The sequence below is a fragment of the Zootoca vivipara genome, chromosome 7, assembly GCF_965207765.1.
Source record: "Zootoca vivipara chromosome 7, rZooViv2.hap1.1, whole genome shotgun sequence".
NCBI classification, from domain to species: domain Eukaryota; kingdom Metazoa; phylum Chordata; class Lepidosauria; order Squamata; family Lacertidae; genus Zootoca; species Zootoca vivipara.
Genome location: NC_142590.1, coordinates 53221361 through 53245352, shown reverse-complemented (window position 1 = coordinate 53245352; position 23992 = coordinate 53221361). Strand labels below are relative to the sequence as shown.

Genomic DNA, 23992 nt, shown 5'->3' with positions numbered 1-23992 from the left:
CTTCTTACTGAGTCTCCCATATGCCACATGATCTGTCCTGGGGCCTTAAATTAGCCTACTGCCTCAGGAGTGGCGAAGAATGCTATCCTGTCACTAGGGCTGATGCAAGACTCGGCTGCCATGCCACTTTGCTTCTGTACATAGACTGGAGAGGGGAGCCACCTTTGTCATCATGCATAAATTGTGCATGTAGCTAATAAGCTACTCCTCATTATCACAGAGTTTTGCCCTTAACAATGCAGCCTTAAGAAGAAAATATGATACTTTCCCAAAAGGAATACATTATACCAGACAGGGAAGTAAAGTATAATAGTATGCCTGTAACCACTTGGCACTGATCATCTTGTATCATCTCTAGCCAAATGGGAATGACACCTGTTTGCCCCACCCCATGTGCTTTCCGTGTACACTTCTGAAAGTGTGTGCACAACTACAAATTTCATCCCTCTGCCCTGCTGCACACGTGCTATTCAGAGGGTCGCTTGGCCCTCAGGAGTGACTTTAGGGGCATAGGATAAGGCAATGCGGAGAGAAATTAATAAAACTCCACTGCACAAATCAAGTTCCACTCATCTATTGACAGCCCATGTTAGTTTACAACACACTCAGTGGATGTTGTTGTTGTTGTTGATGATGATGGTGATGATGATGATGATGATGATGTGAGGGGGGGAGGGAGAGGAGAGGTGTGATGGTTTGAGCTAGTGGACTAAGATTAACATTCCAAGACTGTCATCTACTGTAAACGCTATGTGCAGTGGCCCACCCAGTGTTGGTGAACACTTCAATTTCTTGATGTTGGCACATTGAGTAGAACTAACATTCACAACACATCCCATGCCTTCCCTCCAAAATGGGGTCCAAGGCAGCTTACAAAAGGCAATCAGAAGTTGAACAATGGGGCCCGGGCACCAAAGATGTCCTTCTCCTGAAGTGCCATCTGTTCTTAGGCCAGCCAGCCTTGGAAATGTCCATCTGCTGCCATCCTTGTTAAATTTTAGGAGAGGGATGAAAAGTAATCTATTTGCCTGTGTTTCTGATTGAACTGTGGCATGATCTTCTACTGCTGCTTTGGGGTTTAATTGTGCCTCTTTATTTGACTGCTGCCCTTCTGCTATTTATATTTTATTTTTTGTAACTTGATATTTAATGCAATTCAATATGCACACCCCTCTTATATATGTGGTTTGGATTGAGTGGAGGCAGTGCTTTTTTCTTTTAAAAAATGTTTAGGGGTACTCTCATTTTCCTACTCATATTGAAATACTGCCCCTCAATGAGGCCAAACTTAGATCCGACGAAGCAAAAACAGAAGGGCGAACTCCCGGCCGCGCTGGTGTTTAAATGCCGCAAGCCATACCCAACCAGATTGGCTGGCTGTGGCTATGATGCGACTGGGATTCCCCCTATGGTGCAGGGGACTAGCCACACACCCCTCTGGATGCAGGAAGAGTCCGAGGCCTGGCTGCAACCAAGCCCGCCTTGAAAGGCGACCATCTTTCACAAAATGTTTAGGGGTATGCGCACCCTGTGTCCCCCCAGAAAAAAAGCACTGAGTGGAGGCATTCCTTTGGTCATTTCAGCCAGTGCACCCAGCCTCCCACCACCACAGACCTTGCCCACCCCACCCACTGAATCTGCAGGCATGCAGGATGCTAGCCAGGGGTATCGCTGCCAGTGCAGCCCCCCAGAAGGCCTTGAAATGCGGTCTGCCCAAGCTGCTCTCCCAACTGGTGGTGCCAGCAGAAAATCTGTTCCATACCCAATCTCCCTCTCCCCACCACCACCTTCTATTTTACCAAAAAGACATCAGCACAAACATACTTTAGCCATGCCTGGTAGATTTTATTTGTAGGCAAAGAGGTCTGCTGCGGACCACAAGGCTACATAATTTTAAAGCCCATTACACTCATAAAGTGTAGTGGGGGTTGCGGACGAGCTCAAAAGAAATCTGGGAGGGGGTGGGCTGTAGTTAGGCTGAGTCATGGGGCGTGCCATTGATTTTGATTGACAGCAGCCTTTTACTTAATGCCCAGGTTACTTTCGTTTTCCCTCACTCTCGGCAAGCCTTCGAATCGCCCACCCGCCCGCCGCTGCTTGCCCATTCGCGGGGGTCACCTGTATTCAGGGGCCCAGTAGGAATTTTGCCACTTGGCTGATTGGCTGTTGCCATTTGGTTTTTGCCTACTGACAAGCAACTTGTCATAACTTGTTAGGTTGGCCGTTAGGCTTTGGTTAAAAATTGGTATAGGAGGGGCATGGCATAAGAATGCCTACCCCCCTTACTTGCTCCTTATAGAAGTATTCCATTAAAGGAATCCTGGGGCTCAGGGACTCTAGTCCATTCATCCTGCCATAGGCAAGGATGGTGAGGCCATTACAGAGCCGAGCCTTGGGGAACATTCCTTGGGGGAGGAGAGTGCCTGTGAACAGTACCTCCAATCCCTTGGGGTGTTTACTTGACTTACCTACCATTAGGTAAGTCGGAGCTGGTCCTGACCCAAATGGGTCAGATGGAATTGGTCCTGCCCAACCTGGGCAGATGGAATGGTCCTGACCCAACGTGGGTCAGATGGAAATGGTCCTGTCCCTTAGAGTGGACAGATGGATTAACCAAAACCTAAGCCAACACTCAGAATTAAAATGTATTTTGAATAAAGTTGTGGCCAAAATAATGCCAAAAACCCAAACCTAAAATATTGTGTCAGTTGTGAGTTATTTTGGGATTTCTGGGAGCTTTGTCACGCAATCATCTCTCCTTGATGGAAACCACCTGTTAATATTTAAGGGTAGTTACAGCACTTGCAGCTGTCATCGAAAACCAATCCAGCTGCGCAGCTGAAACTGTAACTTTCATGGTTAGCGCATACGTAGAATTTGGTCTTGTCTTCTGGGTCCGCATGTATACCATCTGGTTTGTTGCCACAAAAGTTACCAGGCACTGGGGGCCCCACAGTTGTTGTCGTTGCAGGAGTAGGAGTAGGATCTGGATTTCCGTTAGTTGTAGTAGTTGTTGTGGAAGGGGTTGGAGTTACACCACCAGGGCAGTCTGGCACAATAGGCTCTAAAATTAATATTTAACAACGGGGTGAGAAAATCATATTCCTACTGAATCATACTAAAGGACTAAGCCACCCGGGGAAGGTGTGTTTATGCAAACAGGGCATATTCAATTTAGATACAAATAAATAAATAAGAAAGGAATTCTGTACGTTCATAATTATGTGACATCATATGATGAACATGTCAAGGGGGGGGGGTCTCCAACTCGGTGTTGCTTATTTCCACTATTTATTTGCAGGCATGGGCCTCTTCTCACACTTTAGAAAATGGCTTCATGTTTGTTTGTTTGTTTGTTTGTTTGTTTGTTTGTTTGTTTCACAACATTTATATGCAACTTGATTGTAATGAAACCATTATTGAATTCAATTACAAATAAATAAAGTATGAAAATGATCAATAAAATGCCCATTATTTGTATTGTTTCATGTTGTTCTTAAAAAGTATCGATAAAATACAATTTAAAACAGATGCTTAAAAGAAAAGGGGATTAGAACACATGCTAGCATTTGGCATGTCTGGGTATGCTTGTTTCTGCCATTTGGAAAGTGGCAGTATGACCAGTGTGTGATGTCACCACATTGTATGCATATTCAAAGGCAGTTCAAATGCCCATTCCTAAATGTCTGACTGAGGCCAAAGTTTAGGCACTAACTGTAATTCCTCAAAAGCCTCGCAACTGCTTTGCTACACCATGATTGTGTGGAATCAGTGCCGGATTTATGTATTATAAGCTAAACAAACTATAGCTTAGGACCCCATTCTCTTGGGGGCCCCAAAAAAATGTAAAGGAAAAAACCCCTGGATGTACATTTCCAAAAATATAAGATAAAAAACAAATAAAATAAAACCTACCTACAGTAACAGTGTTTTGTGTTGTGTAGGCTCCTAAGAGGTAAATAATGGGCCCCGCCTGCTAGCCTGCTCCCTAAAATATCAGTTATTTGCTCATTTCTATATATAGGGTGCCTATTAGGTCCATAAATTACCATACAGTGGAACCTTTACTTACGGACATGATCCATTCTGGAGGTCCGTCCGCTGGTCGAAACAGGACGCTAGAAGAGGCGTCTTGTGCGTGTGTGCATTCGGCGGTAGCGCGCTTCTGTGCATGTGCAGATGGCAGAAGCCGCTTCCACACATGCGCAAATCACGGCAAACCCGGTGCTTACTTCAGGGTTTGCCGCGGACGCAACTTGGAACGTCCGCAAGACGAGGCGTATGTAAGTCGAGGTTCCCCTGTATAGCATATATTCAACCCGAGAAACAGCAACATTTTGTTGTTGACAAAGGACAGCTGGACATATAAAGGGCCGTATTACCTTCAGTAGCTTAGGGCCTCATCAAACCTATATCCGGCCCTGTGTGGAATCATTCTGAGGCTAAAATAATCCCAGGATATGATGTTCTAAGTATGAGAAGCCCAGGGAATGCAACATAAAGAAATAAAGGGAAACCTTGCTCCATTCCACACTGCAGTGTGGGTGCCCTTGTGTGAGCAGCAGAGGCATAGCAATTGTGCTAAGATCCTGACATTGCTGCAGTGCAAGGTTACCAGTTATGACCATATGCCAGAGACTGAACCCTTAAGCATTCACACTGTTTGCTGGTGATTTAGGAGCAGCGTATAACCATTCCTAGTCTTGGAGCCATATTGGAAGCGTTATTTAAACAGTAAGTCAAATAGTCTGTTTACTTAACCATGCCTATTTACTTAACAATACCATAACTGAGCAGGAAATTTTTTTCCAAGTGTCCTAGATCATTGAACAAAGGAGTTACAGGTGGAAACTTCAGTGGGAAACGGCTGAACTATAGTTTATCAGGCAATTCATTTCTGTCACTGGTGGCTTAAACTGAGATTAAGTTAATGCCAGGGTGTCATCACTATCACTGCTGCCTTGCTAATTGGTCACTGTCACTATTTTGCTTTCAGGTAATCAACACAGTCTGTTCTTTATGTGTTTCATTTTCCTCTTACCTCAGTCCTCTACATTCCCACCACCACCCTTTTGTTTGTATATCTGTTTGCTACTTTTGAATTACTCTTCAAGCATCTCATGACATGAACTGTATCCATCCCATGAACACTTTTGCCACAGGAAATTTGCTAATCTTTAAGATGACCAAACTGCGGGAGGCAGTGCAAGACAGGAGTGCCTGGCGTGCTATGGTCCATGGGGTCACGAAGAGTCGGACACGACTAAACGACTAAACAACAACAACAACAAGATGCCACAAGATCCTAACATGGCTACCCTTCTGGAAACGGCTTACCATTTGATTCAAGAAGTCTCTTCAGCTCGGTTATTAAAGGATATTTTCCTTCATTACAGAATGTGCCCAGAAAATCATCCAGATCAATTGCCCAAACCATGGCACCTCCAAAATTGTTCTCTTTCAGGTATTTGACCTGGGGGGGAAACAAAACAAAAAGCTATTTAATAAAAAAAAATACCACAGCATTTTTCCTTTTCATTTCATATGTGTTACTCAAACCACTTCTTATTTGGACAGCGATAATTCACATCTTTGCTAAATCCCATGTCAGTTCAAACATGCAGTCCACATATGTCCTAATTTTAGGGAAATGGTAAAAAGAAAATGAAACACATTCATCTTACTTTGTATTTGTAGCTGCAAATGTCATCATATCCAATCCATTCATTATCCTTGTAGGTATATGGAACTTTCTGGTCATCAATCCATTCTTTTGTGGCAGTTTTTAAAAATGTGCAAATCTGTGAAAACATTATATATATAAAAAGTCATTCTGCAAATCTTAATACCAGAGGACATCATTGTGGCCTCAGCTTTGGCCCCATTTTGTGCTGATTCAGGCAGCTAAAAACTAATAAGGGTTAGGGTTTCCTGAGAAGGATTTTCTCTCATATCAGAGCATTCCCTGACACATCTATCTCTGAAGGCCACATGTTTCTAAGGCCTTGATCTGAACCTCTGTGTAGAGTAAATCATTAATATTTCAAACTGGACCTCTAGGACAAATCTAAAAAGAGGGCATGGACCTGGAAACAGAGGATATCAAAAGCAAGCCACAGCTAAGCACCTACTATTGAGCACAAGAAATCACATTTGATAAGGTAAATGTCTGATGCTGTTTAAAATGCTGGCATAAGCATGATAGCTATAGAGAGAAACATTTATGACAAAACTGTTGTAGTCCAGTTCTATAATTAGGTGCTTAAATAATCCAAGCCTGAGTATAGCAGGTGGGGAAGGGGGCTTCCAACAATGCAACTACTTGGGAACATGTGCGAGCACTGTGAGAACATGCAATCCATGAGTTTATCAGCCTTAGTCCGTGCCAACTGTGCGATGTGGTAAAGGTAAAGGTAAAGGTACCCCTGACCATTAGATCCAGTCGTGACCGACTCTGGGGTTGCGGCACTCATCTCGTGTTATTGGCCAAGGGAGCTTCCAGGTCATGTGGCCAGCATGACTAAGCCGCTTCTGGCGAACCAGAGCAGCACACGGAAACACCATTTACCTTATCCACTTGCACTTTGACGTGCTTTCGAACTGCTAGGTTGGCAGGAGCTGGGACCGAGCAACGGGAGCTCACCCCGTCGCGGGGATTCAAACCACCGACCTTCTGATCGGCGAGCCCTAGGCTCTGTGGTTTAACCCATAGCACCCCCCGCACTATGTGGTAGTCCTCTCATATTGCATGGGACATTATTAGCAGCTTGCAGACCCGTTGCCATTAAGCAATGTAGCAAGAGCACAAGATGGTGACAGGACATGGAATGTTAAGTCTTTCAGCTCCAACTAAGGATACTTCCGCATCCACCCTTTTCTCTAGAATTGCCATTTAATTATTTTTTTAATAAGATGCTGTTGTCCCAGGTTGTCCAGCATACGCAGGGAAATTGCTTATTAAAGCAAGTAGTCATTGAGTTGTTTTACAGCAGACAAAGAGCCTTACTTACTCCTAGATCTCTGGGCGCACACTGGCTTCTTCCTCCTACTCACCTCTACAGAAAGCTCCTCTCCAAGTACTCACCCTTTGACCCAGGAACTAATCATATACACAGTCATATCGCATTTAGCCTGCACGAAAAGCCTGACAAGCGGAGCAGAGCTTGAAAGAGAGTTACGCAAGGGAGTTACCTCATAGTAGGCCCAGAAGCCTGCCTCGCGGGTGTAAGGTCCAGCAGAGCCAGCCCCAGAGACAGGTGCACAAACACCTGTATCTGATGTAGTAAGCCTGAAAGTGCGCCCATAGGTGGGGAATCCCATAAGCAGCTTTTGAGCTGGGACACCATTGTCCTTCCAGTATTGCATGGCATAATCCTGAGGAAAAGGGGAAAGGTGGAATTAGGACTCAGAATGTTCTTCTGTCTCGTGAAAAACACACAATAACAGCATTTCTAGGATCAGTAGGCTTTACTTACACAGTTGAAATACCTTAAATCACCCTGGTCTTTGGATCCCACATACAATGGGCTGTTGTGTCCTGTGCAGGTATCCCAACCTCCATGGAAGTCATATGTCATTACACTGATGAAATCTAAAAGTCTGGAATAAATCAAACAAAACCATTGCTATAGCTACCCTGTTTCTCATATTTTAAGACATACCCATAAAATAAGCCATAGCAGGATTTTTAAGCATTCAAGAAATATAAGCCATACCCCGAAAATAAGACATAGTGATAGGCACAGCAGCAATGCTGGCCGTGGCAGGAGGAGGAAGAAAAAAAAATAAGACATCCCTTGAAAATAAGCCATAGTGTGTTTTTTTGAGGAAAAAATAAATATAAGACATGTCTTATAATATGAGAAACACGGCAGTACATGGCTTCTTATAGACCACTGTGTCTTAAGCAGTGAGCTGGGGACTACCAGTGCGCCTCAGACCACTTTTAGGTGGGTCTCAGTGCCACAGAACCTCCTCACTTACCCACCTTGTGCCCCTACCTGCCCCCTTAGCTATGCTGTAGTTTTTGGCTGGACCAGTGCCAACACCTGCAGCTCCTCACATAGTGGTCAGGATAAAGATGTTTGGGAGCAAGGAGGAAAAGGAGGTCTCCCTCCTCTGTGGGGAAAGGGCAAGAGGAGGTGCTGAAGACAGAAGACTAATATTTACAGGAAAATAAATAAACTAGGAACAGAGAAGAGGATAAGAGAGGGAAGCTGCTCTAGGAGGAAGTAAATGTAAAAGGGGTAGAGAGGAAAGGTGAAAGAAACGGACAGTTTGGAGAGGAATGGGGTACAAGTGAAATGTGATAGAAGACTGGGAGAAGAAATGGCAACACAAGAGTAAAAATAATAATACTTTGAGCAGGATGTGGGCAAGCAGAAGGGAAAATATAAAGTAAAAAGCTGTCTTCACTCAGCACTTCTAGATTAGCAGATTCAACCCAAAATGGGGACTCTGAGTCACAAAAACCTCCAGAGCTGATGTCTGTACTTAGCTCGAAGAAGGATGAACTATGGAATTCCTTGCCACAAGAAAATAATTGTGGAGAAGAATTTAGCAATTTCAAGAGAGTGATTACCCTGTTTCTCATATTTTAAGACATACCCATAAAATAAGCCATAGCAGGATTTTTAAGCATTCAAGGAATATAAGCCATACCCTGAAAATAGGACATAGTGATAGGCGCAGCAGCAATGCCGGCCGCGGCAGGAGGAGGAGGAAAAAAATAAGACATCCCTTGAAAATAAGCCATAGTGTGTTTTTTTGAGGAAAAAATAAATATAAGACGTGTCTTATAATATGAGAAACACGGTAGATATCAGCAGAAAATGATGTTGATAATTGCCAGCTTACTATGCCAAGGTGGGCCTTGGTAGTTTTCAGTTATCTCAAGTGATGCCCTGGGGTAAAAAATATGAGAACCCCTGTCATGGAGTAATGACAAAAGAAACGCTGGAAAATCCAATGCCAGGCTATGGTATGACTCTATCATCTTTCTAAGTTTTCATCAGTGACACTGCTACTTAGCTGTACAAAATGGAAATTCTACCACTGATTTAGGAGCAGTGTTGAAATCCTCATTTGAGCTTCCTGGTACTTACTTTCCTATTGCAGCAATTTCATATCCTGCATCAATGGTCCCTTTGCCAGCAGAAACTGCTGCTGTGATCAAAAGCCTTTTCCCATTACATTTACCGTTCTCAAAGGCAGCCAGCATTTCCTATGGAGATATTGAGAATCATGTCCAACCTTACTGTTGTTTCTCATGAGTATCTGTTACTCACACATTTCTATAGGAGACATTGACACTGCCCCTTCCTAATGTTCCTCATAAACACTTGCATGTTGTTGTTGTTGTTGTTGTTGTTAAAAAACTTTTTCTAAATTTCTTAACAGGTTACATAAAATTATGGTTAATTGATCAGCCACCTTATTGGTACGTATGTCTGTTTTTTAAATTGCCAAACAGCACTTTGATCTACACCACAGACATCTTGTAAATGTTAGAACATTCCACACTAATAGCTTGTTGCACATTTGTTGCATTCATTCCACAACTCTTATCTAAAGGCATTTTCCCTGCAGTGAAAACATAATATTTTTTTACCGGGGGGGGGGTTGCGGTTCTTGTCCCAAGACTTGCTTCCATTGCTTTTCTGAATTGTGAGTGAAACATAATGGTGCAAGAGCCATACCTATTGATTTTTAATTTTATTTTGCACGATTACTGATGAGCAACACGACTACCCACCCAAACCAATTTGTGAACTTTTTTTTAGAGCTGCTGTTATCGCTGTTATTTATAATGACAGAGCTCGTGGGACTTCTCTTCCTCCATCTATCTTCTCCTATTATGGGAATCAAACATTACTGCTGATTTTCTGCAGCACGGATTGTGGGGGGGGGGGTATCAAAACTAGTGTGTTGGTTTCTCACCTGAATCAGGATTGTGAAGCGTTGCTTGTCTTCTGGAGGGCTTCCCCTTGATCCTGGGTATTCAAAGTCCAGGTCAATCCCATCAAACCCAAACTTACAAAGATATTCAATCACTGAATCAATGAAGATTTTACGATTGGCAGCTGAGGCAACCATTTCAGTGAACCTAGGAAGAGGGAATTCTTAGATAGTTTCCCAGATGCCCTTGCATGTCATTTATATATCATTCCCTTTTTATTAAACAAAATATATTATCCTGTTTAATGTATGTATGCTCTCTTTTGCAACTGATATAGGGTTGCCAGACTCAATAGTGGACAGGACTTCTGTGCCTTTAATTGCCCTGCTCTCTTTTGAGTCTGGAAACCTTAAAGAGAAACCAGCAGACCCTTTGTTTAATTTTCAAGCATTAATGGCCTGACCACTGGTCCGAGGTCTGATCATACAGATCATATAGAAAGATCATATAGATCTTTCCCATGTAACTGGCATTCCTTCCTGGCAAAGCATTGATTCCTTGGCTGGAGTCGGTGCAATCAGTCCCCACTCATAGGGTTGAGTCCTTTAAATGTTGCTCTAGTCATGCAGAAGCTGCCCATGGGCAAGCGGCTTGGGAAACATGTAAGAGGAACCCAATAGAAGTATGACAGTTTGGACATTGCCTCATGCTCAGAAGCCAGAAGGAAGGCTAAGCAGGACTGGTCAGGCAGAGGGAGTTTCCAGAACCCTGGATAGCTCCTCTAGTTAGCCATATCAGATTACGCTGTGCAAATGAAAGAAATATATGCAAATATGTCCATTTTGTAATCATTTATACAGAACTCAGAACTAGATTATCGTAGCACAAAATTGTGATTTGTTGATTTTTTTGTTTTTATTTAGAACACAGCATACACAGTTCTGCAGGTATAATGTCAATCATCATCACTTTTATTGACCCTATTCCTAGATAACAAGGACACTGGAACCCCTCATCAAAAGTTACTTTTCCCCTTCTGGAGTGGTTTGTTATGACAATCCATACCTTATTCCTCAACCAGTATCAGAATTTAATTTCAGATCATTGCTTGTTCATAGCTATCTCTGTGGCCTGAACCTTATGTCTGCTTGCGTTTCAAATGCTCAACAGGAACACACTCTATGGGTTCAGAGTCTTAATACTGTCACAGTTTAGTATGTATGTGGAAAGGATACTCACTTTTGTGTGCCAAAATTCCAGCCTCCAATAGCTAGCAGTGTGACAAGATTGGGGTTGCTGTAAAACATGTAAGAGAATAACAGTCTAGAAACTTGCATGGTGATTCCAGAGTCAAAAGTGAAATGCGAAAGGAATGTTGAGATGCTGAACAAAAACCAAGGCACCATCTTATTATTATTATTATTATTATTATTATTATTATTATTATTATTTCTTTTTTTCAAGATCTCTTCCAACAATTTCTTGAAATTGAATTTTTTTTTTTAAAAAAAGGATCCATGTTACATGCTTGTACAAATAGACAGGGTTTCTTCAGATGACCTATTGATTCATCTTGATTTGCTTGCATGAAGCTTACATGGTAATTAGACTATGGGCCTCTCCAGATGTGTTTGTTATTGTGCATTCGTGATTATTTCTGCTCACGTTTGCATCAAAACAGTTATATGTGATTCCGTCTTCAATACTATTTGCGCCTCCATACATGGAAAATCATGTTTGGAAAATCACCCGTTTTCAAATCATTCTGGAAAAAAGAAAATACTGACCTGTTCTTAAGTGCTTGAAATTCAGGGAAGAGCCTGTCCTCATCATTCCATTCATAAGGGGCAATCTTATGTTGATTCATAGTGGCAAAGGCATATATCAAATGAGTACAGAGATTTGGATCAATGTTGTTTGGGAAGTATTTGGCTGGCTCTGGCCTATACTGAGACCAGTTGGTGAAATAGCATACTAGTTTGTAGGCAGAACCTGAAAAGGGGCAGGGGGGTGAAACCAAGTTGAGCAACATTTGCATGGCTCATTTTCATTCTTACTGTTGTTGTGCCTTATACAAGTATGCTATAAAAACTATTCTAGCTAGTAAAATAGCCACTCACTGCAAATTAACCCTTGTTGGGCATCTCCCCCATCCACTGCCCACACAGGGAAAGTGTCTGTAAAAGGGGACCTCCTTGTGCATATTAGCTCTCCCTGCTCAGAGTTCCAAAACAGGGAGAGTTTGTGCATGTATACCAGGCTCTCCTTTACAGATGTCCGTCTCTCTCTCTCTCTCTCTCTCTCTCTCTCACACACACACACACACACACACACACAAATGCATGGATTGGCAGAAGGGCTACTTTGTTTCAGAATTGGAGGCTTTTAACGTGTTGTTCAAAGTTAGAAAAACACATGCACAGGGAGCCTTTATATTTTCCTCAGTGGACGGGAAAATAGCTAGGCATGACCCCTTGTGGACTATAACAGCATAGTGAATATGGCTGGTTTAAACACTCTGCCTCACTAGGAAGCCACCCTTACATTAGTCTCATTAACCATTTTAGGGAACGATTCTCACCAAGCTGCAGCTGCAGCAGAACTGCCAGACCTGCAAAAGAAAAGTGAACGTGTTAGAAACAGATAAAAATATTTTCATCAGTATGTAGAAATAGAGTTGAATCAAAATGGAGGGGCCATGCTTCACACAATGCACCACCTGTGCGATGAACCAGCACCATCCCTATACCCATTTATAGGGTTATTTTTTGGGATTCTGCTGCAAGGCAGAACAGAATTGTTCAACAAAAGCATTGCCTTCACCCTGATTTGGCTTTGTAACATCATTGTGTAGTCAAACCCAACTGATTACCTGACATCACCAAGAAGCCCGAGTCTCCAACCCTCACTCTGATTTGGCTTCATGGCATCAACACATAGCTATATTTGATTGACTGAATGATGACATGGTGAGATAGTGTTATCTAAGTAGATTCTGAATACAGTGGTACCTCGACTTACGAACGACTCAACAACAGAATTTTTCAACTTACGAATGGGGCAAATGGCCACACGCTTACGAATTTCTCAACATCCAAACGGAAACCGTGGCGGTTTTTTTCGACTTACGAATTTTTAGATGGGGTTGCTTCGACTTATGAATTTTTCGGTTTCCAATGCATTCCTATGGGAAATCGCGTTTCCAATGGCGCTTTTTGTGACAAATTGAAGCACTTTTAAAATGTTTATTTCTGCCCGGCTGGCAAAGAGTTAACCCACCTCCAGCCTGACTGGCATAGAACTCTGATGGGGGCGGGACTGTGCCAGGTTTGAAAGGAGGGAGGGTCGGTTTGGTGAGTTAAGAGGGAGAGGGAGGAAGGTGTGGTGTGGTGTTATGTGGTGGCTTGTATGAAGACAGTTAAGAGGCTAGGACAACTTAAAGTTAAATGTTTGACTGAGTTTATTTTGTACAACTGGAACAAAGCTAATTAATAAATGACACGTTAAAGAATCACTTATGTTTTTAACACAATAAAACTTCATCTCTGTTTTTGCCAACAAGAGGTCCGTCTGTATTTTTCCAGCGAGGTACCAGGACTCACAGCCGTGGTGACTCAAGAGAGGGCCAAACTCACCTCAGGCAGGGAGGTGGTGGTTTGTGTCCTGAAGTTACACGGAGGAGGCTTAGAAGGGTAACCTGAGGTGCCAAGAAGTTGCCAGAGTGCCTAGGGCAAACTTCTACAGTGGGGGAATCCAACTGAGGGAGACCCTTTACTGGAGGCAAAGGGGTTATTCCGTGGGACAGCCTAGAGTTTCTTAAGGTACCAGGCCACGCAAGCTGGAAGGCTCTACTTACTAAGTAACCCATCAGTAAAAGGGGTTGATTTTTGAGGCGGCAGGAGCAGAGGGTGGGTGTTTTCCCCTCTGGATTCCTGTGTCGCAGTGATAGTAAGGTAGAGTGGGACCAGGGTTGTCACATTTTTGGTGGCAGCGTCGTGATCGAAATTCAAAGCTCACGCGCCTAGTTTGGTTTGAGTCTGTCAGGATTTTCCTGTGAGGAAAATGACTCACGTAAGAAAACCCAGAGAGGCAAAAGGAGATGAAAGAACGGAAGGGGCTGAGGGAAGCCCAGGTTCTGAGGTGGAACTGATGAAACTACGAATTGAGATGGCCCGAATTGAAGCTGAGAGGGAAAAGATAGCATCTGAAAGTGAGAGGGAAAAAGCTAGGATTGAAGCTGAAAATGAGAGGGAAAAAGCTAGAATTGAAAGTGAGAGAGAAAAAGCTAGGATTGAAGCTGAAAATGAGAGGGAAAAAGCCAGAATTGAAGCTGAGAGGGAAAAGTTAGCATCTGAAAGTGAGAGGGAAAAAGCTAGAATTGAAGCTGAGGAGAGAATGCAGTCAGAGAGGATAAGGGCACAATTAGAACAGGACAGAATGAAGCTTGAAGAGATACGTTTGCGATCAGAATTAACTAGTGGCCCAGTTAATAATGATAGTATCGCAATTAATTTAAAAAGGTTCCCCAAATTTGGAAAGGACGATAATGTCGAATCGTTTCTATTTACCTTCGAACGCGTTTGTGTGGAATTTCAAATACCTGAGGAGAACTGGATGCTTTATTTAAGACCTCAAATTTGTGGGATACTAAGCGAAATTTATGCTGACCTGAGGGAAGAAGAGCTGTCAAGTTACCAAGTATTTAAGCAAAGGGTCAGGGTTCGATGTGGACTCACGGCTGAACAAAGCAGAAAGGCTTTTCGTGAGGCAAAAAAGGAACACAAAGAGACGTATGCCCAACTAGCTAGCCGCTTAGATAAATTACTTGACAGATGGATTCAAGGAAGTGGAGTGAAGGCCTTTGATGAGTTAAAACAATTAATTTGTTTAGAACAATTTTTTAAGCAAATCCCTAGCAATTTACGTTGGTTCTTGAGGGATAAAAAACTGAAAACTGTGGCACAGGTTGCCGAGGTCTTAGACGAACTACAAGGTGATTTCAATGAAATAGCATTCCCAAAACACTCACAGAAGGGTAATCCATGGAGAAACAGAGAAATTAAAGACAGGCAAGAAAATTTTCCTGTCAGGGAATCAGTTTCTGACAAGACAGGGTCTAAGAAAATCACTTGTTTTTTCTGTAATCGTGAGGGCCATGTACGTGCCAGGTGCCCCCTGCTGGTTAAGTCGCAAACTACACCTACTGCAGCTAAACAAGTAAAACTGGTAATGCAGTCACAGGAAAATAGCTCGCCTCAGACAGAAGGCTCAGAGAAATCAGACAGTCCAGCTGAGACTACTTCTAAGGTCTTACAGGTCTGGAGGGCTGAGCAGGAGTGCAACCAAGATTACATGGAGCCAATTGAATTAAATGGTCAGTCTTGTTTAGGTTTAAGGGACACAGGAGCAGAAGTCTCACTTGTCAAATCACAATTTGTTCCAAAGGAGCAGTACCTCAAGGGTCAGTCCTATAGTTTAAAAGGCATATGGGGCCCACATTTTGAAGTACCATTAGCTGAAGTTGATATTACCTACAAAGGATTTTGTGGCAAATGGAGAGTAGGAATCCTAAATGAATTGGAGGTACCCTTTTTAATAGGGAATGACCTAGCTAGTCAGAAGCATCGTATTCAAGTGATAACTAGGTCTCAGTCTCAAGTCACTGAGAGTAATCCTCCTGCAGTTATAGAGTCACCCATAGATCCTAGTGAGGATGAAGGGCTGATTAGCGTGCCAGTGGTCCAGGAGCACGGTGCCCAATTCTTGAGTGATCAAAAAGAGGATGAAACTATAAAAGAGCTGTGGGGTAAAGCACAAAGTCCTACTGCAGAAGTAACTGTGGAGAACCCCTGCTTATTTACCACCATTGAGGGAAGACTGTATAGAATTTCTAGGAGGAGGAAAACTGCTGCGGTTTGGGAAAGGAAGAAACAGTTAGTGTTGCCAAGAGCTTACCGGTTGCAAGTGCTACAAATGGCACACGACGCACCCTCAGCAGCGCATCTAGGCATTAGAAAGACTAGTGATAGAATCCAAGCAAGATTTTACTGGCCTGGGATGGGCAAGGACATCAAAGAGTATTGCAAGTCCTGTGTGATCTGCCAAAAAGCAGGCAAAAGAGCGGACAAAACGCGAGGCTTGTTACAGTCTATTCCCGTAATTACTGAGCCCTTTTCCAGAGTAGGAGTGGACATCCTCGGGCCTATCTCCAGAGTTACAAAAAGGGGGAATAAGTTTATTTTATGCCTCGTGGATTATGCTACGCGCTATCCAGAAGCAATACCTCTAAAGGACATTGACTCAAAGACTGTAGCAAAAGCCCTCATGTCGGTGTTCTTAAGGCTGGGATTCCCCAAAGAAATTATAACAGATTTAGGGACATCCTTCACGTCCAAGACCATGGAAGAGCTTTTAACTCTTTGTGGGGTTAAGCATGTTAAAACTACGGCTTATCATCCGCAGTCGAATGGCTTGACGGAGAAATTTAATTCGACCCTGAGCCGGATGCTAAAAACCTATTCCATCAATCATCCTAACGACTGGGATGAGAGGCTGCAACACTTCCTATTTGGTTATCGCGAAGTGCCGCAGGAGAGCACAGGGTTCAGTCCTTTTGAACTCCTATTTGGACGACAGCCACGAGGACCCCTAGACTTGATGAAAGCAGCGTGGTCAGGGGAGGAGCAGATCGACAGCCCTGATGTTGTGACGTATCTACAGGAGCTGCAGAGCGACCTTCAAGAGCTACGGGAGCAAGCTGCTCACAACTTGCAGCAGGCACAGCGTCGACAGAAGCAGTGGTATGATGCACACGCAAGAGACAGAACTTTCCAGCCTGGTGACAGTGTGCTCGTGTTAAGAACAAGACGTCGAAAGAAGTTGGAGATGTCGTGGGACGGTCCCTTCAAAGTGGTCGAGAGGATATCAGCGGTGAACTATTTGGTAGAGTTAGATGGGGAAGGGAACCGATGTAAAAACTTTCATGTAAATTTACTTAAGCCTTATTTTGACAGAAATAAGTTGGTGTTACAAGTAAAGGGGAAGATGACACAAGGAATTCATTTAACTGGGTGGGGAGAGCTGAGTAAGGGCACAACTCTAGCAGAGGTGTCATTCGATGAAAGTCTGACCCCAGAGCAAAAGGAGCAGTTAAAAATAGTCCTTGCTCAGTTTGCTCAAATCTTCTCAAACATCCCAGGGAGGACCAACCTAGCAACTCATAAAATAGACACAGGGTAAGCACATAAGTGGGAAGGAAAACATCATAGCGGACGCTTTGTCTAGGTATATTTTTGAGAGGTATAGAATGGTGCAAAGTATTATATGAAACGGTGATAACCCTAGCAAAACATTTGTGCTTAGGAGTTATAATCTAACACATGCCAAACATGGTTTATTTGTGTACAAGTTTATGAGATGTTAATTTAGTTGACTTTGTAATATGAATGTTATAGAATGCATTGAAGTATTTTGGACCCCAAGCCCATTGCTTTGGCATTGCTCTAGTTAATTAAGAGCAAGCCGACGCAATGTCTTTGTGGTGGGGGGAGATATGTGACAAATTGAAGCACTTTTAAAATGTTTATTTCTGCCCGGCTGGCAAAGAGTTAACCCACCTCCAGCCTGACTGGCATAGAACTCTGATGGGGGCGGGACTGTGCCAGGTTTGAAAGGAGGGAGGGTCGGTTTGGTGAGTTAAGAGGGAGAGGGAGGAAGGTGTGGTGTGGTGTTATGTGGTGGCTTGTATGAAGACAGTTAAGAGGCTAGGACAACTTAAAGTTAAATGTTTGACTGAGTTTATTTTGTACAACTGGAACAAAGCTAATTAATAAATGACACGTTAAAGAATCACTTATGTTTTTAACACAATAAAACTTCATCTCTGTTTTTGCCAACAAGAGGTCCGTCTGTATTTTTCCAGCGAGGTACCAGGACTCACAGCCGTGGTGACTCAAGAGAGGGCCAAACTCACCTCAGGCAGGGAGGTGGTGGTTTGTGTCCTGAAGTTACACGGAGGAGGCTTAGAAGGGTAACCTGAGGTGCCAAGAAGTTGCCAGAGTGCCTAGGGCAAACTTCTACAGTGGGGGAATCCAACTGAGGGAGACCCTTTACTGGAGGCAAAGGGGTTATTCCGTGGGACAGCCTAGAGTTTCTTAAGGTACCAGGCCACGCAAGCTGGAAGGCTCTACTTACTAAGTAACCCATCAGTAAAAGGGGTTGATTTTTGAGGCGGCAGGAGCAGAGGGTGGGTGTTTTCCCCTCTGGATTCCTGTGTCGCAGTGATAGTAAGGTAGAGTGGGACCAGGGTCGTCACACTTTTCGACTTACAGATTTTTCGACCTACGAGGGTACCTTCGGAACGGATTAAATTCGTAAGTCGAGGCACCACTGTACCTGGGATCACCTCAGGAAGATGCCTCCTTTCAAAAAAATACTGGAGAAATCCCACTGACAGTATCTCCATTTACATTTTACATTGGCACAAATTTTGCATAACTCTAATTAAAAGATTTCCAAAGCATGTGACAGCATCTTGAACATTATTGCTCATTCTTAGAAGACAACACTGTGAAACCTTTTCTAGAACACATTCACCCTATGGCTTTTAAGACCAACTTAGGAATCTCTGTCCTTCCTAACAATTGTAGTAGGAAGATTGAAAACTGAAAGGTATACTCACCAAAGCACAACAGACCCTTCTCCATCTTCCTGGATTTTCCAACTGTGAGTGCCCAACTCCCAATGGTAAGATCTGCTTTATGTAGAGGGCAAAATCCCTCTTATCATTGTGGGACTCAGGCACTTGCAATGAGGGAGATAAGACTTCCAAAAAATTCAGATGAAATATCACAGGTAGAAAATTTCATTTAGTCAAGGTCAACAACTGCTCAGAAGCCTTCACAAGGATAAAATCTCCCAAAGTCCCCTAAAGATTGCAATGGCATTGAATAGCCCATGGGACAGCTACGTCACCAACTAGTTGCAATGAAAGTTGTGACAAATTCTAGCTCCTGATTCCCAGCCATAATGGAACCCTAGTTTAATCAAAAGTAAGGCTGTGTACACATTACCAGTTTAAAATGTAGCAAGGTTGTTCTTTTTGTCAATTTGGGTTAAAGCTGATTTTGGAAGGAGGAACTCATCAAAACTTAGAATTTCAAAGGAAACCACCGGATAGATATGAATTGCATAGCTGCCAAGTTTTCCCTTTTCTCACGAGGAAGCCTATTCAGCATAAGGGAATTTCCCTTAAAAAAAGGGAGAACTTGGCAGCTATGATGAATTGCGGCTGATATTGTGGGAATGTTAGGGATGTGGATTAGGATATATTATTAGATAGATCCTATCCAAGCTTGTGTTAGCAAGCTTCCAATATCAGCAGAGTGACATTCCCCTTTTGTGCGCAGTAAAGCATGTGCGTTAGGTTCGCTAGAACCTCTATAACAATAATATTATACTTTATACTTCAATATTACACTTCCTGGCAAAGGTCCCCTTTGTCCCTCTTAAAAGAAATACACAACACAGTGTTTATAAAATAAGATAGAGTTTACTTACAGTTTCATCCTGAGTTACAGCATAATCTCAGAAAGGCAGGCTTGCTTAGAAAAGTTACAGATATATACATGTGGAGACTACTTTGTAAAGTAAGGCTCCATTGGTCTCACTCTTGGCTGCAGGCCTAGAGTGAGAACCATCCTAACTAGAGATTCTCTGGAGATATGTCCTCATCGAAGGAGGAAGTAGCTAAGAGAGCGAGTGAATGCAGGCTAGGGCTCAAATCAGCTAATCTCATCTGCATATCAGGAGGGGACAGGAACTGACCTGTAGTCAGGTGTCCCTCCAGGTGAGTTCCTGTTAGTGGACACTCTAGGAACTGTTGTGACTTGTCTGCCCCAGTGTTCCATCCCACAGATATAACATGTTGCCAGCATTGAGAATATACTGGATGCAGCGTAAATGGAAATGTGTACACAGCCTAAGTCTCATAAATTTCAGTGGGGCTTTCACTCAAGTAAGTATGCATAAGATTGCAGCCTAAGGCAACTTGCTAACAAAAGCTAGGTAGCAAACTAAAGGCTGCCATTCTCTACCCTAGAATGGAGTAATCTAGGGCTGCCATACATCCAGGTGACAGGAAAATGGCGTCTGGGCATATTTTCAGGAAATTGGCAAAATGTCTGGGGAAACCCAGACATATGGCAAGGTGGGGGTTAAGAATTTTTTTAAATCATTTTTAATTTTTTTTTTAAAAAAGGATGAAAACTTAGGGTTTGGGGTGGGGACTTCGGGGGGGGGGACAAGCTCAACAACTTTGTCCAGATTTTCACTTTGGGGAATATGACAATCCAAATTAAACTCAATGGAACTTACTTCTGAACAGACCATAGCTGTCAAGTTTTCCCTTTTCTCGTGAGGAAGCCTATTCAGCATAAGGGAATTTCCCTTCAAAAAAGGGGGAACTTGACAGCTATGAAACATGCATGTATAGGATTGCACTTTGAGTTACATAACTCAGCCAGTCACAAAAAACCTTGATCTCCTTGGCAGTTATCCACTAAACTGCCTTGCAACTATATTGATAAGAAGCAGAAAACCCCACAGGGAGCAAATCAGCTGTCCTGGTTTCTGGTCTTATTAAATTCCATGCCTGCCAAGTGTCAAAAGGGCCAGTGTGCCCTTCAGACCATGATGAATGGCCTATAAATCACCTGCGTGCTATTCACTAAAGTCAGCCAAGGCAGTTCACTCTATCCCAAATCCACTCTGGATCTGCCAGTTCTGCAGGGAGAAAGATCAGCTGTTTGGAAACAGATCTTGGCTATATGGTTGCCAAGGAGGCTTAGTGTGTCCCTGCCTTGGAAAACAGGACTGCCTTGGAAAAAGGAGCAGCCTTGGCAAACTCTGCATTGTAATAATTATGTCACTGGTGCACATGCTCCAGCTACCTTTATTTACCATGGAACATCTCTATTTCCTGGTTTCTTTGTCTCTGTTTTGTCTTTTAGAAAGATACGTGTTTTTAAAGTTGCCATTTTTCAGGTCCCAGCTGGTTCCTCAGAAGCACAGGAGAGAATGTAGCTCATATCTCTGAAGCTCCATCTAGAAAGGTGGCCACCAAATCCACCCTTACTTAGTCAGGGAAAATCTTGAGTGAGCAGACTTTATGGTGGCTCTTCCCAATAAGGCTTTTGCTGTGTGCTCACCCTGCCTTATTCACTGAATACCTCAGGGGCTCCTATTCTTAAATTTCTCCTCTTCTTAAACCAAGTTGTCATTCTTTAAACGGAGGCTGTCTTTGCCTGTCATGTCACATATTTAAAAGAGAATTTTTAAAAATCCAGAGGAGGGGACAAAGCACAGCTCAGGGTGGGGGCGACAACGACTGTGCACCGATTTGCCCCATCTTGGCTACAGGACGGGTCCTTGATGTGATCATTCAGCATTGGTTACTGCTATGCCTGAAAGTAGTGGATATAAAAGCTCCCCGGTTCAGTCCCTGACATCTCCAACTGGGCCTGGGAAAGAAACCCTGGAGAACTGTTGCCTGTCCATATAGATCAGGCATCCCCAAACCCGGCCCTCCAGCTGTTTTGGGACTACAATTCTCATCATCCCTGACCACTGGTCCTGTTAACTAGGGATAATAATAGATAATAATGTGCTAGGCTAGGTAGACTGATGCTGTGACTTGGTAATGTACAGTACAGCTTCTTAAGTTCCTATTAGTCCAAGTACTGCAAAACTACTTTAACTCATTAGCAACTGTGGTGGAATCTACATTTAAATCTGTTCTGAAAATGCTTTTTAAAGTATGTGTTTTTTAAATACATTGAATTTTCCATAAGGCTCGCCATCACCATCTAGTGTCACATTGTATATTGCACTTAAAACACACTTAACATGTTTTATTTGCAGCTGTATAGCTGAATCTTGTATTAGGCATTATGCCATAAAATTCTGTTGACAAGAAATGCAGTAAGACAATAGACTATGCTTGGATTTGCAAGTGACAAGTTGTGCAGGCCTGGTCTACGTTGTCTGCATTTAAAAAAAGCATTTGGGCTATAAGACCATTACAATGAATTAACTTTGACATGTGAGAAGGAAGGGATAGTGGTACAAGACCCCAAGATTTAAAAGGATGCCACTACATGAAAGTTTGAAATTGATTTAAAAGAAGAACTAAGTTTGTGTTAAGTAGACTTAAAAGAACTGAATGCATATAGTGTCCTGAGGAATTTGTTCCATTGTCTAGAACTTTTTAAGACTCTTTTTCATAATTGCATCCTCATCAGCAAATGCATAATTCATGGACAAAATACAAAAAGTAATCTCTGGGCAGGGCTGGATGTTATGGGGGATACTAAGCTGCTGTTGCTGAAACCAGCAGTTTTGCATTTCTCCTTGCTAGTAACAAGCAGTGAAAAAATCTCACATGTTGTAATGTCATCACAGACCATTCCTCTGGTTTCCACATTCATACTTCAATTCTGCTAGTGAGAAGAAGGTCTTGTGGGCCCAGCATCATTTATTAGAAACAGCTTTGCATAGCAACTGGAATGCCTTTGAGACCCTCAGACGGTTCATAAAGTTTCTCTCACTGCTGCAGCCAGCAGACCATCTGGTAGCCAAGAGGGCAAATTCAGGCAAATGCTGCAAGCCCCAGAGTCCTAATAGGGTTCTCCAGCAACTGGAGTAGAGAATGCATGGCCCTTTGACAGCTCAACAGCCATGAAAAGTGTGCAGCTCTAACTGGGCTCCTCTTCCATCCACCCCCACCCCTTTAGCCACTCTCTTTCCAGCGTGCTAGAAGAAGCAGAGGTATTCACAGTTGCATCCCCTTCCTTGAGTTATATAACTGTGAAAGGCCCACATACATTCTCTGAGTTGCAGTCTGACAACCATAGCCATATTTATATTCAATATTTCTGGCTCTGACCAGAAATAATCAACACACAAAAAGTGTTGGCATGGCAATTTTGGGGCACAGGCTTTCAGGGGTGCTGGGGAAGAGAAGCAAAAACTATTTCTGTAGCTAGGGATGGGGGGAGAACAGTGGGTCTCAAAATCCAATGGTGTCTTGTGCGACGCCAATATTTGATGTCCCTCCTTGCCTTCCATTCAACATTATAATTGTGCCCCCCCCTGCAGCATCCCCCTCTCTGCACCCAGTGCAATCAAACCAGTCACACTCCCTTAAATCCACCTCTAGGGATTCAGTCCATCTCACAGTTTAATGAGAACAGACCTGAATTGCATTTTCCAAAAGAATATGTGATTCAAAACCTCCTTTGATATTCACACTGCTCTGATTTTTGCAATACAGTACCTTCCACCAAAAAAAAGTGTACAGAAGTGCGCAGATTAGGGAAAGTATGCATAAAATGCATACATTAGTGAAAATAACATACATGAATTGAATCATGTGTGGAATTCTCCTCCATCCCTAGCTGTACATGAATATAAGGAGACTCCACAGTGTCGTGCTTTGAGCTGGGAGTCATGGTGGTGGAAATCCGCTCCCCTTCCCGGGCGAGGGTGGGGCAGGGTTATAGTCAGGCCTCATGCTCTACCTATGCACAGCGGGGGGCTTGGTGATGCCGCCCACGTTACAGGGAGTCCCTGGCCACGTCATGGCCCCTAGCTGACCAATCCAGTTGACAGGGGTGTGTGGCTTGGGCTATTTAAACAGCCCACGTGACCAGGGGGGGCTCTCCCTTCTTGCCTTCTCGTGCTTCATATCTCCCGCCCTCCCGCCCTATTTCCATGCGTTCGCCATCTTGGCCTTGCTATGGACCACGGTTGGTCGCCTGTTGAGGAGGCCAGGTAGGAATTTTCCCACTTGGCAAATTGGCACCAGCCATATGGTTTTCGCCTGCCTTGTAGCAATTGCCACAATTTTGTAAAGTTTGGTGGTTAGGCATTGGAAAAACCTGGTTTATGGGAGGGGAGGTTGTGGCCTGCCCCTGCCCCTCCTCTTTAATGGTATTCCATTAAAGGGATCCGGGGTGTGTGGATCTTGTCTGAGGCCCAGGTATGGGCTAGGGCCATGCCATGACCCCATCGGGGACCCTGGGGGAGCTCGCAGTT

General features: G+C 43.4%; 1 protein-coding gene across 1 annotated transcript; it reads right to left on the bottom strand.

Annotated features, from left to right (window-relative positions):
* Positions 1 to 1911: 1911 nt before the first annotated feature.
* Positions 1912 to 18702, bottom strand: LOC118088438 (acidic mammalian chitinase-like). The gene is made up of 11 exons (XM_035122093.3): positions 18579 to 18702; positions 12480 to 12509; positions 11686 to 11890; positions 11138 to 11194; positions 9940 to 10105; positions 9105 to 9223; positions 7476 to 7599; positions 7192 to 7374; positions 5685 to 5801; positions 5338 to 5473; positions 1912 to 3064 (listed from the first exon to the last, which is right to left on the bottom strand). Exons 1-11 carry the CDS (start codon positions 18601 to 18603, stop codon positions 2784 to 2786), a joined length of 1443 nt encoding a protein of 480 aa, XP_034977984.2. The 5' UTR covers positions 18604 to 18702; the 3' UTR covers positions 1912 to 2783.
* Positions 18703 to 23992: the final 5290 nt, after the last annotated feature.

What these genes read in the sequence shown, in the direction of transcription:
- LOC118088438 (XM_035122093.3), bottom strand. Translation starts at nt 18,603, where the DNA reads ATGGAGAAGGGTCTGTTGTGCTTTG. An exon ending in GCTTCTGGGCCTACTATGAG is followed by an intron (nt 5,802 to 7,191) that starts GTAACTCCCTTG and finishes ATGTTTTCACAG; the next exon opens with ATTTGCACATTTTTAAAAAC. An exon ending in GAGACTTCTTGAATCAAATG is followed by an intron (nt 3,065 to 5,337) that starts GTAAGCCGTTTC and finishes TATTAATTTTAG; the next exon opens with AGCCTATTGTGCCAGACTGC.